A 13,160-nucleotide genomic window follows, 5' to 3' on the forward strand; every position below is an offset into this window, starting at 1 on the left:
CCAACCCTTATCCCCCGAATGTTAAGAAAATGCGGTCATACCATGTGCCAATACTGTATTGGTCAGCAAACGAAAAATAGAAAAATAGTATGTCCATTCGATCGGAAAGTGACAGTTGTTGGAAGTAAGTGTTTCCAGTTTGTCCGAATGTGGCACGCATTTGTTTTAGCTAGTGTCGAGTTACTGCCCAAGAACTTTGCCGTTTTGGATATTCTGGAAAACTCTTCAGCCGTGGAGGATGGTCAGAAAGGTGACGTGGATGATGAAGATGGATCAAGTGATTCTTCTGATCAAGATTCTCATGATGTTGTCACAGACGAGGAGGCTTCAGCTGTCACAGAAGAAACTACAGGTGTCTCAAATCAGGAAACCGCTGCGTCAGACGACTCTCCAACAATGCCAGTGGAAGTTCCAGCTCTCCCAGAGGAAGTTCCAGCTCTCCCAGAAGAATCTCCAGCCCCTTCAAATCGGGTTCCAGATCACGGAGCCCTAGCAGCTAGATCAGAGGAGATCCACAATGATTTGGTTTCAAATGTCACCAACCGAAATCTAGCGGCACGGAATCCAACTGGTGTGAATCAGGTTCCAGCTCTCCCAGAAATAGTTGCAGCTCTCCCGGAGGAAGTTCCATCAGCTAGCACAGATGTCGATCCCGCTAACACGGACAGAGTGGACCGAGCAGTCCGCAGGCCAACTGTTCGCAGACCAACCGACGTCGATGCTGAGCTTCTAGAAATAGCGATCACCCTGTCTATCCTTGACATGAACAAAACCAACCAGATTAATAATTGATGTTTTATTGCTCATCTTTATTCATTTTCTTTCTTCTTTTTTTGCAATTTGTATCATCAATAAAAAAGTATGTACACAGTGACTAAGAGTTAGCAAGAACCAGGGGTTCAGAAACAGAAACCGCAATAGGTCAAAGACATAGAACTCTCCGAGATCTACATTTTGGTGTATTTTTCAACTCATAACATTGAGTTTTAAGCGAGTTATGCGGCATCGGTCCATTTTGCAGACAAATCTTGAAGTCCGCCTATCATTATTGTACCTCATTTTTTCTATTTACACTATCTCTTTTCTAAGTTGTCAACCGACAAGCAAACAATTCCAAAGATGTTTCTCAGATGCAAACATCCGAACTTAATTGAAAAGGGCGTTTAGTTCACATCTATTTTTCAAAATCTCCCCAAGCCAAATGACTTGCAATATCTGCTTCCAAAAATACAATTCTTCAATTCCAACTCTAATCCCTCGAGTATTAACAAAATGCGGGCATACCATGTGCCAATACTGTATTGTTCAGCAGATGAGAAATGGGAAAATAGTATGTCCATTCGATCGGAAAGTGACCGTTGTTGGAAGCAAGTGTTCCAGTTTGTCCGGATGTCCACATATCTTGTTTTTAGATCTTGTCGAATCGCTGCCCAAGAACTTTGCCGTTTTGGAGATAATGGACAACGTTTCAACCGGGGAGAATAGTCTGGAAGGTGGCGTGGATGATGAAAATGGAGCAAGTCGTTATTGTGATCAAGATTCTCATGAAGATGTCACAGACGAGGAGGCTCCAAGTGTCCCAGAAGCAGTTATAGAAGTCTTTAATCAAAATAGTTATCGTGATGGAGATTCTGATTATGATTTTGTTGAAGAAGATGAGCTCAGAGATGAGGTGGTTTCAGATGTCTCAGATCAGGAAGCTTACCAAGATCCAACAGTTCTATTATACTGGACTCGAGATGATTTGGTGTCAGATGTCCCTAATGAAAATCTAGCAGCAGAGACTCCAACTCGCTTGAATCTATATCCTGCTCTCACAGAGCACGACTCCGACGCCGATGCTGAGCTTTTACAAACAGCGATCGCCCTGTCTATACTCGATAAATAATAATTAAACGATAATTGACATTTTATCGCTCACTCTTATTCTTTTTTCTCTGATTGTTTCTTTGTTTCGCAATAAAATAATTTCTCACTGCAAAACGAGAGAGTATGTACACAATGACTAAGAATTAGCAAGAAAAAAGGGGAGAGGTTGTTTACCAGGGGTTCAGAAAGTGAGAAAGGGGTGAATGATAAGAAAATGTCATTTTCATTTCTTTTCTTTTTCGTTAGAGTTTAAACTTCATAGTTTCACAGTTTTCTTGTAGGTATACTGTTGCAGTACCATTTTGGTATTTTCAGTTGAAAATGTATAAGAGTGTATCATGGTATCCCTGATTGTCCATCAAAGTAAGTTTTTAATGGATTATACAGTTCAAAAATAGAACTCCATTTTTGTAATTGACAATTTATTTATACGGTCACACCCTAGAGAGTTACATATCGACAAAGTAATTATTCTCGCAAATTACCAAATTCAGTACGATTTTTGAGCTGCCGTCTTAAAATGACCATAACTCTCTAGAGATCGTCCGTACAAAAAAGTTGTCAACTACAAAAATGAAGCATTACTTTTGTTCTGTATGATCCATTTAAAATTTTCTTGGTGGAACAATCACTGATTATCGTAAAACCCTCTCAAAGTTGGATGATTTCAACTGGAAATACCAAAATTGTATATCTTGTTGCACGGTACTGTAGGTACACTGTTGTCTATGCGTACATAATATTACCGTAGTTTCCTTAATAGGCGTCCCTCCTTCAGTTTTTGCTTTTGAGACTGAATTTTTTTGGAATTTTTTGTAAATTTCAGAAGTTAATCTTGTTTTCTTAAGTTTTCAGGTACATTAATGATCAATAATGGATTTTAATTTAGAAAAGACTCCAAGAGTCGGTTTATTCTATCATGAAAGTCCTACATGTGATCTAAACACCATACAAAAGTTTTCATGGGACAGATAAAGACATCGGGACTAATTCTCTCTATTTTCCTAATGAGTTTCTTCAAAATTTTCTACATTTTATTATCTTGAAAAATTGTAGTACCTAATTCAAATTTATTTGAAAATTTTTTAACAACAATTTATTTATTTTCAAATTTCCTACATTTTCAAAGTTAAATTTTTATTTGTGTCTTTTCTAGTTTTTGAGATACACCGGTTCAAACAAGTCATTTTTACAAATAGCAATTTCTTGACCCTCCAATTCATTGCTCACTCTTATAACCATTATTGCTATAGTTTTGTTTTTGGTTAATACCGCCCAACTTGAAAATTTTCATTTTGAAATTTCCCGTTTTGAAACCGGTTCCGAGTTTCAAAACGGGCGGTTTTAACTTTTCAATTTTTCCAAAATCCTCAATTCCACTTGTTTTTCCAGATGGACTGCAAGATCTGCCTCCGTCGGTACAACCCAGACTCCGTCAGACTCACTCCACGTCTTCTAACCACCTGTGGGCATACAATGTGTCAGGAATGTGTTGGGAAACTGGCCAAACATAGGAAAATACGTTGTCCATTCGACAGGAGGATTACTGATTTGTCAGGTGAGTAAAATCTGGCGTACGTTTGACGCGTCTTGTACTTTTTTCCTTTTTTTTTGCAGATGGCGTCGAGAATCTCACTAAAAACTTTGCGATTCTGGAGATACTTGGTCATAATGGAGAAGTCGAGGAAGAAGGAGTGGTGGAGGAAGTTTCTGATGCTTCTGAGAATTCTGAGGATTCTGATTCTGATTCTGATTCCGACGATGACGACTCATCTGACGTCTCTGATGATTCTTCTGATGTCAGTGACTCCTCTGACGTCTCCGATAGTTCATCTGATGACTCCAGTAGCTCATCCATTGCTTCAGATTCTTCTGATGTGTCCTCATCTTCTGAGGATTCCTCAGATGATTCTAAAGATTCTGATTCTGACGACGACGACGGTGCTGAGGGAGCGGCTCAGGAGCCTTCGGATTCTGATGATGAGGACGCTGTCTTCGAGCCACACCAACCAAATGTTCAATATCCGGATAGTGACTAATTTTTTTTTGTTTATTCAAATTCATTAAGCCTCATATCTTAATTTCAAAAAATACTAAAATAAAGCTGGATTCTTCTACAATTTAGAAGAAATTGTAGATTTTGTAAAGTTTGCTAGACGAGCCTTGATTTCGTGGAGTTTGGCAAAGTTGGTACGCATTCCGGAGCTCTGAAAGAAATGAAATTAGTGTAATTTTGAAAATGAAGGTTTTTGGCTAATTTTAGTGAGTTTTTTCGGGGTTTTACCGTTTTTTGGCGTATTTATCGGTTTTTGGCGCTTTACTCACTAGGGAAAGTGAAGTTATATAGCACTAGAACGAAAACTTGGCGCTGATTTCAAATCTATATTCTGTTTTTGCAGAACGATCTCATGAAAAAAGTTATTGCAAAAATGGTCATTTTCAAGTCCCACAATATTAACGTTTCTTTTATATTACAGTACTGGGCATAAAAAATGCGACACTTGCAGTTTTTAGTAGAAAATGGTCAACTTTGTGACTGTGACACGGCCTCCCTGATAGTCTCACAATATTGATGATTTATGGTGTGTGTAGATCACAAGTAGAACTTCATTTTTGTAGTTGACAACTTTTTTGTACAGGCACATCCTAAGAAGTTATCAATCGTTAAAAGTAAACAGCTCAAAAATCTCTCTTTTTAGCACTGAAAAATGGCAACAATTGCGAGAAATTTCTTTAATGATACATAACTTCTTCGGATGTGTCCGTACAAAAAAGTTGTCAACTACAAAAATGAAGCTCTATTTGTGATCTACACACTCCAAAAACAATCAATATTGTAAGACTATCAGGAAGGCCGTGTCACACTCACAAACCATTTTCAACTAAAAACTGCAAGTGTTGCATTCTTTATGGCCAGTACTGTATTTTGACCTGTAACTCCATTTCAACCAAGTCAGGGTTTTGCGGTTTCCGTCGTTTTTACGACTTTTTTATTGTTTTCCTACTTTTTTTGCAGTTTGTCTCAAAAGAAAGACTTTTTTGTTGGAAAAAAGACAAAAAACTCACCGATTTCTCAAAAATCCCTAAATCCGACAGAGCTGCGAATGCATTTTTGATAGGCTCCGTTGACAAAAAGGATAGTCGAGTGTTGGGTAGACGGTTTTGGTAAGCGTCGCTTATGTTCTGCAAAAACAAGAACGTGGCCTAGCTTTTCCACGGCCACGACTAACCTTCTGCACAGTTCCCACCATCTCGCCCAAATCCGACACCATTGGTTTCTTGGGTGAAAAAACGGCGAACGCCATCTCGATATTATAAAAGTATGGGAGCACCAACTTGCTCAGAATCTCCACATTTTTCTCGTCAAGGATTCTGATGACGTCATCAGAATCTGTGACTAGAATCTCAGAAGACGTCAGGATTCTCAACGTTTTTTCGAACAACTGCGGAAGCTCGCCGGGGACGGTGACGAATTCTCGTTTCATTAGGTTGTGGAGCCAGCTGGAAATGAAAATGAATAGAATGTCTGTCTGTGTGTCTGTGGTGTCCGGATGTCCACCACGACATACCAGAATTCTTCTCGAACCTTCGCTAGACTGGTTACCCCATTATTCCTTAAAATGGCACAGATTATTCCTTCACTGTCAACCGCATGGATCATCTGGAACCATAATTTTTTGTTGGAAAAACATTTTGATCTACAAAACTACCGTACCCCATTCGAATAGGTGGTGAGTATCAGCCTGCTAACCGCCCGTTCCATCACTTTAATGGGTACGCCTTGTTTCTGATGTGCAACCGGAAAATCGATAAATTTGAGTTGGAAATCTTGGGCGGTCCCGTCAAATGGCTCGAATAGGTCGGCATGCATCGAGAGATAGTATCTGAAAAGAGCTGAGACGTTTCGCAACGGTTTCGAAACGTCTCTTGGTTACCTTAAGTTCTTATCGAGGTTCCCTTGAATGTTGACGACAGTGCCTAATTGGTTAAGTAGGGTAATTAAGTCCTCTACGCCAGAGTAGACGGTAGAGTAGGTGAGGGTCGCCTGGTCGTCACGGTCGAAAGTCTGGAAAATGGGTAAAATGGGTAAAATGGGTAAAATAGGTAAAATGGGTAATATGGGTAAAATGGGTACAATGGGTAAAATGGGTAAAATGGGTAAAATGGGCACATAGGGTACCTGGGTACTAATGGTACTTGGGTACTATGGGTTTTTGGGGACTAAGGGTACTATGGGTACTATGGGTACAATGGGTACAATGAGTACAATGGGTAAAATGGGTATTACGAGTACAATGGGTACAATGGGTACATAGGTATTATTGGGACTGGGGCACTATGGGCGTTATGGGAACAATGGGTGTTATGAGTACATAGGGTACTATGGATACTTTGGCCCCCCTCACCTGCAAAATAACCATACACGCCACACTCCACACCGTAATCACTGCATTCTTATTGTGAATCTCCACAACGTGATGCGCGAACTTTTTGATCTCCACCTTCGCCTGGTTATCCAACACGAATTGAGAATCTGGCTGGCATACAAACGTATTTCGGTGCAAGCTGACCCCGAAATGGTCTCGAACGGAAATCGGGTCACCAAACGTCAAAAAGCAACTTCCATGCGTGTTATTCAGAATCTCGCGAGCCTTCAGAAGCCCGCCAGTCGATTCTTTGGGTTTCGGGAAGCCCAGAAGCTCGTAGGCGTACAATTTCTCTTCCAAAATCTTGTCGTAATTCATGGAAACCGGAACGATGACGATGTCATAAACAGATCCACGCAGGTAGGGTTCCAGGATCATCTGGAGCATTCCGTACTTGGGGTGAAGTGATTTTCCGACTCGGGAACGTGTCGCCTCGACGAAAAACTCCACGGTACGGTCATTATTGACAACGTGCGTTTGCACGTACTCGGAGAAGACCGCCCAGTAGAGTTGGTCCTGAAAAAATATGGTTTGTCTGTGTATCAATATGTCAGGAATCTCCGGTTTCCCGGTTGGTGCCGTACAAAACGAACTTCCATTTCACGAGTTTGTCGTCTGAAGAAAAATGTTGTAGATAAAAAAAAAGGTTAAAATCTACCAACTTTGACCGTTCGTCTTGGGCTCCGATTTTGACCAAAATTGAAAATTTTTTCAACTGTCGTGTAGATCAATTCTAGCTCTACATTTTTGTAGTTGACAATTTTTTGATAGCCCCGCCCACTTTTGAGATATGCGCTTTTAAAGATTGTCACCCCAACAGCCACTCGCTTCTCTGCGTCTCTTCCTACTCTCCCCTAACCTACCCATCTTTCAAGACGCGTATCTCTAAAATGGGCGGAGCTATCAAAAAGTTGTCAACTACAAAAATGTAGCCCTGTTTTTGATCTACAGAAAAATTGTAGAATTTTCAATTTTGGACAATATCTAAGCTTAGGGCGGTGTTACAAAGAACTTTTGAATGTTGAGTTAGTGTCTCCTATTTGTCTGCCTCTCTGTCTGTGTGTCCCAGTGTCCGGATGTCAGTCTGTCTATCCCGATGTCCACTCACCGTTCCAAACGACCTTCTCATAAAAAACGCGCCCGACCGTCTCAGCACCCCCGCCATAAACTTCATACTCATGAAATCCTGTCCAGCTGCAATTGCTGGTAGCTGAATGTCCTGTAAAACTTAATTTTCCTTTTTTTATTTCATTTTTTGCCAAAAACTTACATATTGAAAACAAATCAATGACAACAGCAAAAAATCGAAATAAGTCTTGTGAGACGGCATAAAAATGACACAATCCCTCTTACTCCTCTCTCGAATTTCCAGAAGCTTCTGCTCGTTGACATAAATTCCGTCGTACAATTTTTCCATGGCTTTGCAGACAGCATAGCCAAAGGATCTGACATTGTAGAGGTTGAAGGTGTGCGACATTTCGTCTAGAATCTCCTCGGCTTCTTTCCGGACGTCTTCTGGAGCACATTTTCGACGGAGCGTCTCTTCGCTGATCACGCTCTAGAAAAAACACCTTAATTTGGGAGCCCTAATTACTCCAATTATCTCATCTAACTTGAACTTGGAATCAGCAAATTTTCCACTTTCCAAAGGTATATAATATGTTTTGTTAATTTCAAAATTTTTATCAAATTTGAGAGCCCGTCACTGCTTTCCTAATTCTTCCAATTATCTCTATTTATATTCAATGTGTAGATTAAATCTAGATTTCCATTTTTTAGTTGACCATTTTTTTGTACGGGCGGTCCTTAAAGAGTTACAGACATTTGAAAGAACAAAGGATTTTCATTTTTTGAAATTCTAGTGAAAACTAGTTGATTTGAGATCCCGTCTTGGGTTTGCTAGTACCTCAAAACTTTTGGAATTTTATATTTATTGTGTAGAACAAACCTAGATCTCCATTTTTGTAGTTGACAACTTTTTTGTACGGACACTCCTTGCAGAGTTATAGTCACTAGAGAGTTGTAGCTCACCGAAGTTACAGACCACCTGGCGCCTCTGGAGGTTAGGAATGTTATTAGGCTGGTGCATAAGTTTCTTTCTTTTTTTGAGGTTGAACTTTGACTCACGGTTTCTAGATACTGTGATTGTTTATCGACCCAAACTTTTTTGCATTCTAATGACCTTCTCAGTGACTAAAAAATAAAGTTTTAAGTTGGTGTCTAGACATTCCGCTCGTTAAAACGATGGTTTTTTCTGTGGTCAACCAAACGCCTATTTTGGAAAGTTTTTTGGTTCTAGTCGCATTGGTATTAAAATTTGACGATCTTAATGGGAAACTAAATGAAAATTATAGAAAAATACTTTATCTTGTTGTCACATTTTAGTTTTCGGTCAGAACGTTAAAGGCGAAAAAATTATGATCAGACGACTGAGAGCAACTAGAAATCATTATTCAGCTACGTTCAAGCATATTACAGAAACATCTGAGAGAGCATTTATGTTAAACTATGTGTAAAAGTTAGAAGGCAACATGAGTAAGTAATTCCAGAAAAAAATGATAAGAAATCCATTTAATTAAGTGACAAAACGTGGGTCGCGTTCTTGCTATGATTTTTGCGCTGTTGAGAAATTTTGTGTAGTAGACCTGAGTGGAGTCTAGGTCTCTTCTCAACGCTTTCAAGCAAGTCAGAACCATCTCTTTACAAGTAATCAACAGTAGATACATTGCTCTAAAAATGTGCAAAAGATCTAGTGGATTGATTCAGAAGCACGAGTAGCAGGCTTCATCAAACTTAAAAATCACGTGATTTTGATGATGTTGAGTTCGTGCTTCCTGTGAAAAAAAGCATATTGCTTAATCATCTGAAACAATATAAATTCAGAAACGTCAATGCCTACTCTACTCAATAATAAACATTTCTACCAATTTACTTATCTAACGTTTAAGAAAAATCGAAAAAACTCACACATCCGTAAATTGCTGATCCTCGCCGTTCTTCAGCGACTATCATAATTTTTCTAGCTTGTTTTAATTTTGAATAGATCACCCATTTTCGTCAACATTTTCTGAGAAAAAAATGGAGACGAAGAATGGTACCAAAAAAGGGTTCCTCAAGTATGTTGACTTGTCTACGGCTGAGATTAAGCAGATGGCAGACGTCATGTCACAGGTATAATCACAATAAGTTATAGGTACTAAATAACTATATTTCTCATTATGTGAGTTATTACCCTCCTAGAAATTTCATGACAAAAATTATCCAAAAAAAGAAAGAAACTTATGCACCAGCCTGATATATCTCTCCAGGAACCGCCCGTACAAAAAAGTGGTCAACTACAAAAATAGAGATCTAGATTTTATCTATTCAATAAAATGAGATAATGGGAATAATTAGGAAAGCTGTGACGGGCTCTCAATATCTACTAATTTTCACTAGAATCTCAAAAAATATAAACTCTTTTTCTAATTGCTCTATTTATTATGTAGCGCCGGTATAAAAAAACTGTCAACTAAAAAAATGTAGCTCTAGATTTGAACAACAATTTTTGTAAAGTTACTACAACACCTTAGTTCACATTTCCCGATGTGTGAAGTCATTTCTCCATCATTCTTCCAGTTTCCCTCTAATTTTTGACCTCCACTATCATACAATTCAAAATTAAAGTCTTTGATCTACCCTCCCCCGGAAAAAAAGTTCCGACTAGACCACACACTAGTGTTAGAACTGACCGTCCGGTTGTAGTCTTGGAACTAACTCCCCTCTCCAACCACCTGAACAAAGACACCGACAATGTAAGTTAGTACGTGTCAAAATGACAAAAATGATAAGATAAGGAAAATCAGAAATTTTTCCAGGAAAATGCGAAATGTTAAGATTGGCAGTAACTTACGAACTAACAAAGGAAAAAACTGGGGCGCCTGAGACGCGTTTTTATAATAGGTTCACAAAGTACCACTCACCTTAACCCTCGGCGATTCCAACACAGATTTTCGAATTTCCGCCAACGATCTTGCTTTCGGAGCTGTCCCGACTTTCGAACCGACTGGAAAATGTTTGTGTGCGGTGACGAACTTGAATGGGCCGCCCTTCTTTTCAAGGTGATCCAAGAAGTTCTCGTACTCGGGATAGTTGATTTGACGACCCGTTTGAGGTATAGACATTTTCACTGGAATTAAGGGGAAAATTATAGGAATGAAAAATTAGACAATCTGAAAATGTCTGACTGTGAAAAAATGAAAGAAATTTGCAAACGGACATATGGGTACCCGGACACACAGACAGACATCAGGGAGCATTTAGCACAAGTAACAATAGAACTATAAAACTGTTTTTAAAAAAACTGCGAAGAAGAACTGCCGATTTTTTGCCGGTTTTTTCACGTTTTAATTTAATTGCCGTATTTTCAGGTTTTCAGACGTAGCAATGGATGAAAAAAGATCCCAAGTGTCAGATTTAGGTAGAAAATTAAATTCTCTATCTTATAAGCCAAAAAACGTAAATTTTGGTCAAAAATGAACTTTTTTGATACAGAAAACCCGCTTTTTGAAAAAGTCGGAATAGATTTTTAAGCAGAAAACATTTTTAAACAAAAATTGCAGGAAATATCCTCGAGGACGCTAGTTATTGGCTGAAATTGTTGAAAATCATATATTTCTCTATCAAAATAGTTGTTTTCCGACCAAAATTCACGTTTTCTGGCCCAAAATGTAGCTTGGTATAATTCTGGACATTTTTCATCTATTACAACGTCTGAAAACCTAAAAATATTGCATTTTCAGCGAAAAAAATAAAATAATCGAGTTAAAACCTGAAAAAATCGGGTTCACGTTTCTTGCAGTCCTTTTTCGCAGTGTGGGAGACTGTGCGCAGTCTGTAAACGGACAAAAATCCGAACAAACAAAATAACTTTAAGAATTACAACAAAAAACACCGTAATATTCTCAAAACGCACATAAACTAACTACAGTAGGTAGTTACAGTACCGCTCTAAAGTATATTAAATTTTGGTTTTTTCAGTTGAAAAAGTCCGATTTTGAGATTGTGTCATGGTAATACTTATTGTCCCATCAAGTAGATTTTTAATGGATCATACAGATCAAAAGTAGAGCTCCATTTTTGTAGTTGACAACTTTTTTGTACGAACACTCCCCAGAGAGTTATGGTCATTTTAAGAGGACAGCTCAAAAATCGCACTATTTTGCACTGAAAAGAGTCGATTTGAGGGAGAAATTACTTCGACGAAATGTAACTCTCTGGGGAGTGTCCGTACAAAAAAGCTGTCAACTACAAAAAAGAAGCTCTACTTTTGATCTGTACGATCCATTAAAACTCTACTTGATGGGACAATAAGTATTACCATGACATAGTCTCAAAGTCGGACCTTTTTTTGGCGTTTTCAACTGAAAAAGGCAAAACTTAATATTGAAAACCCCTGAAAACCAAAAACTTCCGCCCAAAAAGTGCAAAGAATAGGCCCCCCAAGGTACACGACCCTATCGGTCATCACACCATGCAAATATAGGCCAGGGAGACGGGGAAAAGAATGGAAGAAGACAGAAAATAAGAGGGATGGTTTGGCAGAAACTTTAGTAAGAAAAAGATAAGAAAAAAGAAAAGATACGCAGAGTGAAAAGAATGAGACGATAGTGTCAGAGGAGCATCACACCAACTTTTTTTATTATCTCTCTAAAATGTTTCTCTTTTACGAGAAATAAAAAATGAATTGAGGAGCAAATGAGAAAAAAAAGTCAATTTTCGTCTTTTAATTTTGTGGAATTGGTGAGAGGGTGGGACGAGCTTGCGAGAGGACGTGGTCGACGAACGAGCACGTGACGTCACACATGAGACGACGGGAACGACAGTATTTAGCGGCGAATTCGCAGTAGGAGGCCTGGAAAATAATTAGTGAAATGGGAGGACATCTGGATAGACATGGGGGGGATGGACAGACAGACTGATATTAGCACGGCACGCTTCTTGCAACCGCTCTCTACCGAAACCGAAGAAAATTGTGTGCGAAATTGAGAGACTTAGAGAAAACGAGACATTTTTCAAGGACATTTTGGTGGCGCGCAGTTGTAAGAACTGTGCCAAGCTAACAATTGAAATTAGTGTTCAAGTCAGAGTTGAGCGGAATGCGGAAGACTGAAGGACAATTCGAAAAACGAAACGTTTTGAAACCGGATTTTTGAAAAACTTCGAAAATTTTAGTTTTGTGACGTTTTGAAACGTTGGCTTTTCGAAAAAACCAAGCCGCTTTGAAACTAGTGAGACATTTCAAAACATCAAAATCAAATTATGGACATCCGGACGTTTGGACACGCAGACTGAGGTCAAACTCGGTGGTTTTGGATGGACAGAACGCTTTGAAACCAAGACATTTTAAAACCGAGACATTTTAACATTGGGGAAGTTTTAGAACCAAGACGTTCTGAAACCGTCCGATTTACAAACGAGCAAAATTTCAAGTTTCAGAACGTCTCAAATGTTCCAGTTATCCAATGTCCCTGGTCTCAGAACGTCCGGTTTCGAAATGTCCCTCTGTCATTGTTTGTTCCGGTTTCAAAACGACTTTCACTTTCAGAACATCTTTAATTTTGTTTCAAAACATCCCCATTCTCGAAACGTCACGGTTTCCAAATGTCCCGGTTTCGAAACCGTTTTAAAAAACTCACAAAAATGACGGCGTCCATTCTCGTAAACATATTGGCAATCATCGCGAAAAACTGCTCCCCCACCACTGCCGAGTAGCGTGCCCACGGATAGCAGAGTCTCACGAAGAGCGCGATGACGCGTGGAATCAGAATCTCCAGGTTGCACACGACGACGTAGCACAGGACGATGCCGAACAGAAATTTTGAG

The 13,160-nt window shown here is 39.1% G+C and overlaps 4 protein-coding genes across 4 annotated transcripts; 3 read left to right on the forward strand and 1 right to left on the reverse strand.

The window, feature by feature from the left end:
* Nucleotides 1-147: 147 nt before the first annotated feature.
* On the forward strand, nucleotides 148-792 carry GCK72_004177 (uncharacterized protein; the record flags this gene model as incomplete). Its single annotated transcript, XM_053724522.1, has 1 exon — nucleotides 148-792. The coding sequence occupies one exon, from the start codon at nucleotides 148-150 to the stop codon at nucleotides 790-792; it is 645 nt and encodes a 214-aa protein (XP_053588716.1).
* Nucleotides 793-1,201: 409 nt separating this feature from the next.
* On the forward strand, nucleotides 1,202-1,888 carry GCK72_004178 (uncharacterized protein; the record flags this gene model as incomplete). The annotated part of the gene is made up of 1 exon (XM_053724523.1): nucleotides 1,202-1,888. One exon carries the CDS (start codon nucleotides 1,202-1,204, stop codon nucleotides 1,886-1,888), a length of 687 nt encoding a protein of 228 aa, XP_053588717.1.
* A 1,373-nt stretch (nucleotides 1,889-3,261) lies between these two features.
* GCK72_004179 (uncharacterized protein) lies at nucleotides 3,262-3,908 on the forward strand (the record flags this gene model as incomplete). The annotated part of the gene is made up of 2 exons (XM_003101710.2): nucleotides 3,262-3,427; nucleotides 3,487-3,908. 2 exons carry the CDS (start codon nucleotides 3,262-3,264, stop codon nucleotides 3,906-3,908), a joined length of 588 nt encoding a protein of 195 aa, XP_003101758.2.
* A 75-nt stretch (nucleotides 3,909-3,983) lies between these two features.
* Nucleotides 3,984-10,459, reverse strand: GCK72_004180 (uncharacterized protein; the record flags this gene model as incomplete). The annotated part of the gene is made up of 10 exons (XM_003101814.2): nucleotides 3,984-4,076; nucleotides 4,936-5,052; nucleotides 5,100-5,370; nucleotides 5,439-5,530; nucleotides 5,585-5,753; nucleotides 5,805-5,935; nucleotides 6,276-6,812; nucleotides 7,405-7,515; nucleotides 7,567-7,854; nucleotides 10,259-10,459. The coding sequence occupies 10 exons, from the start codon at nucleotides 10,457-10,459 to the stop codon at nucleotides 3,984-3,986; spliced, it is 2,010 nt and encodes a 669-aa protein (XP_003101862.2).
* Nucleotides 10,460-13,160: the final 2,701 nt, after the last annotated feature.

This window comes from Caenorhabditis remanei, chromosome II (genome assembly GCF_010183535.1).
Source record: "Caenorhabditis remanei strain PX506 chromosome II, whole genome shotgun sequence".
Classification (NCBI taxonomy): domain Eukaryota; kingdom Metazoa; phylum Nematoda; class Chromadorea; order Rhabditida; family Rhabditidae; genus Caenorhabditis; species Caenorhabditis remanei.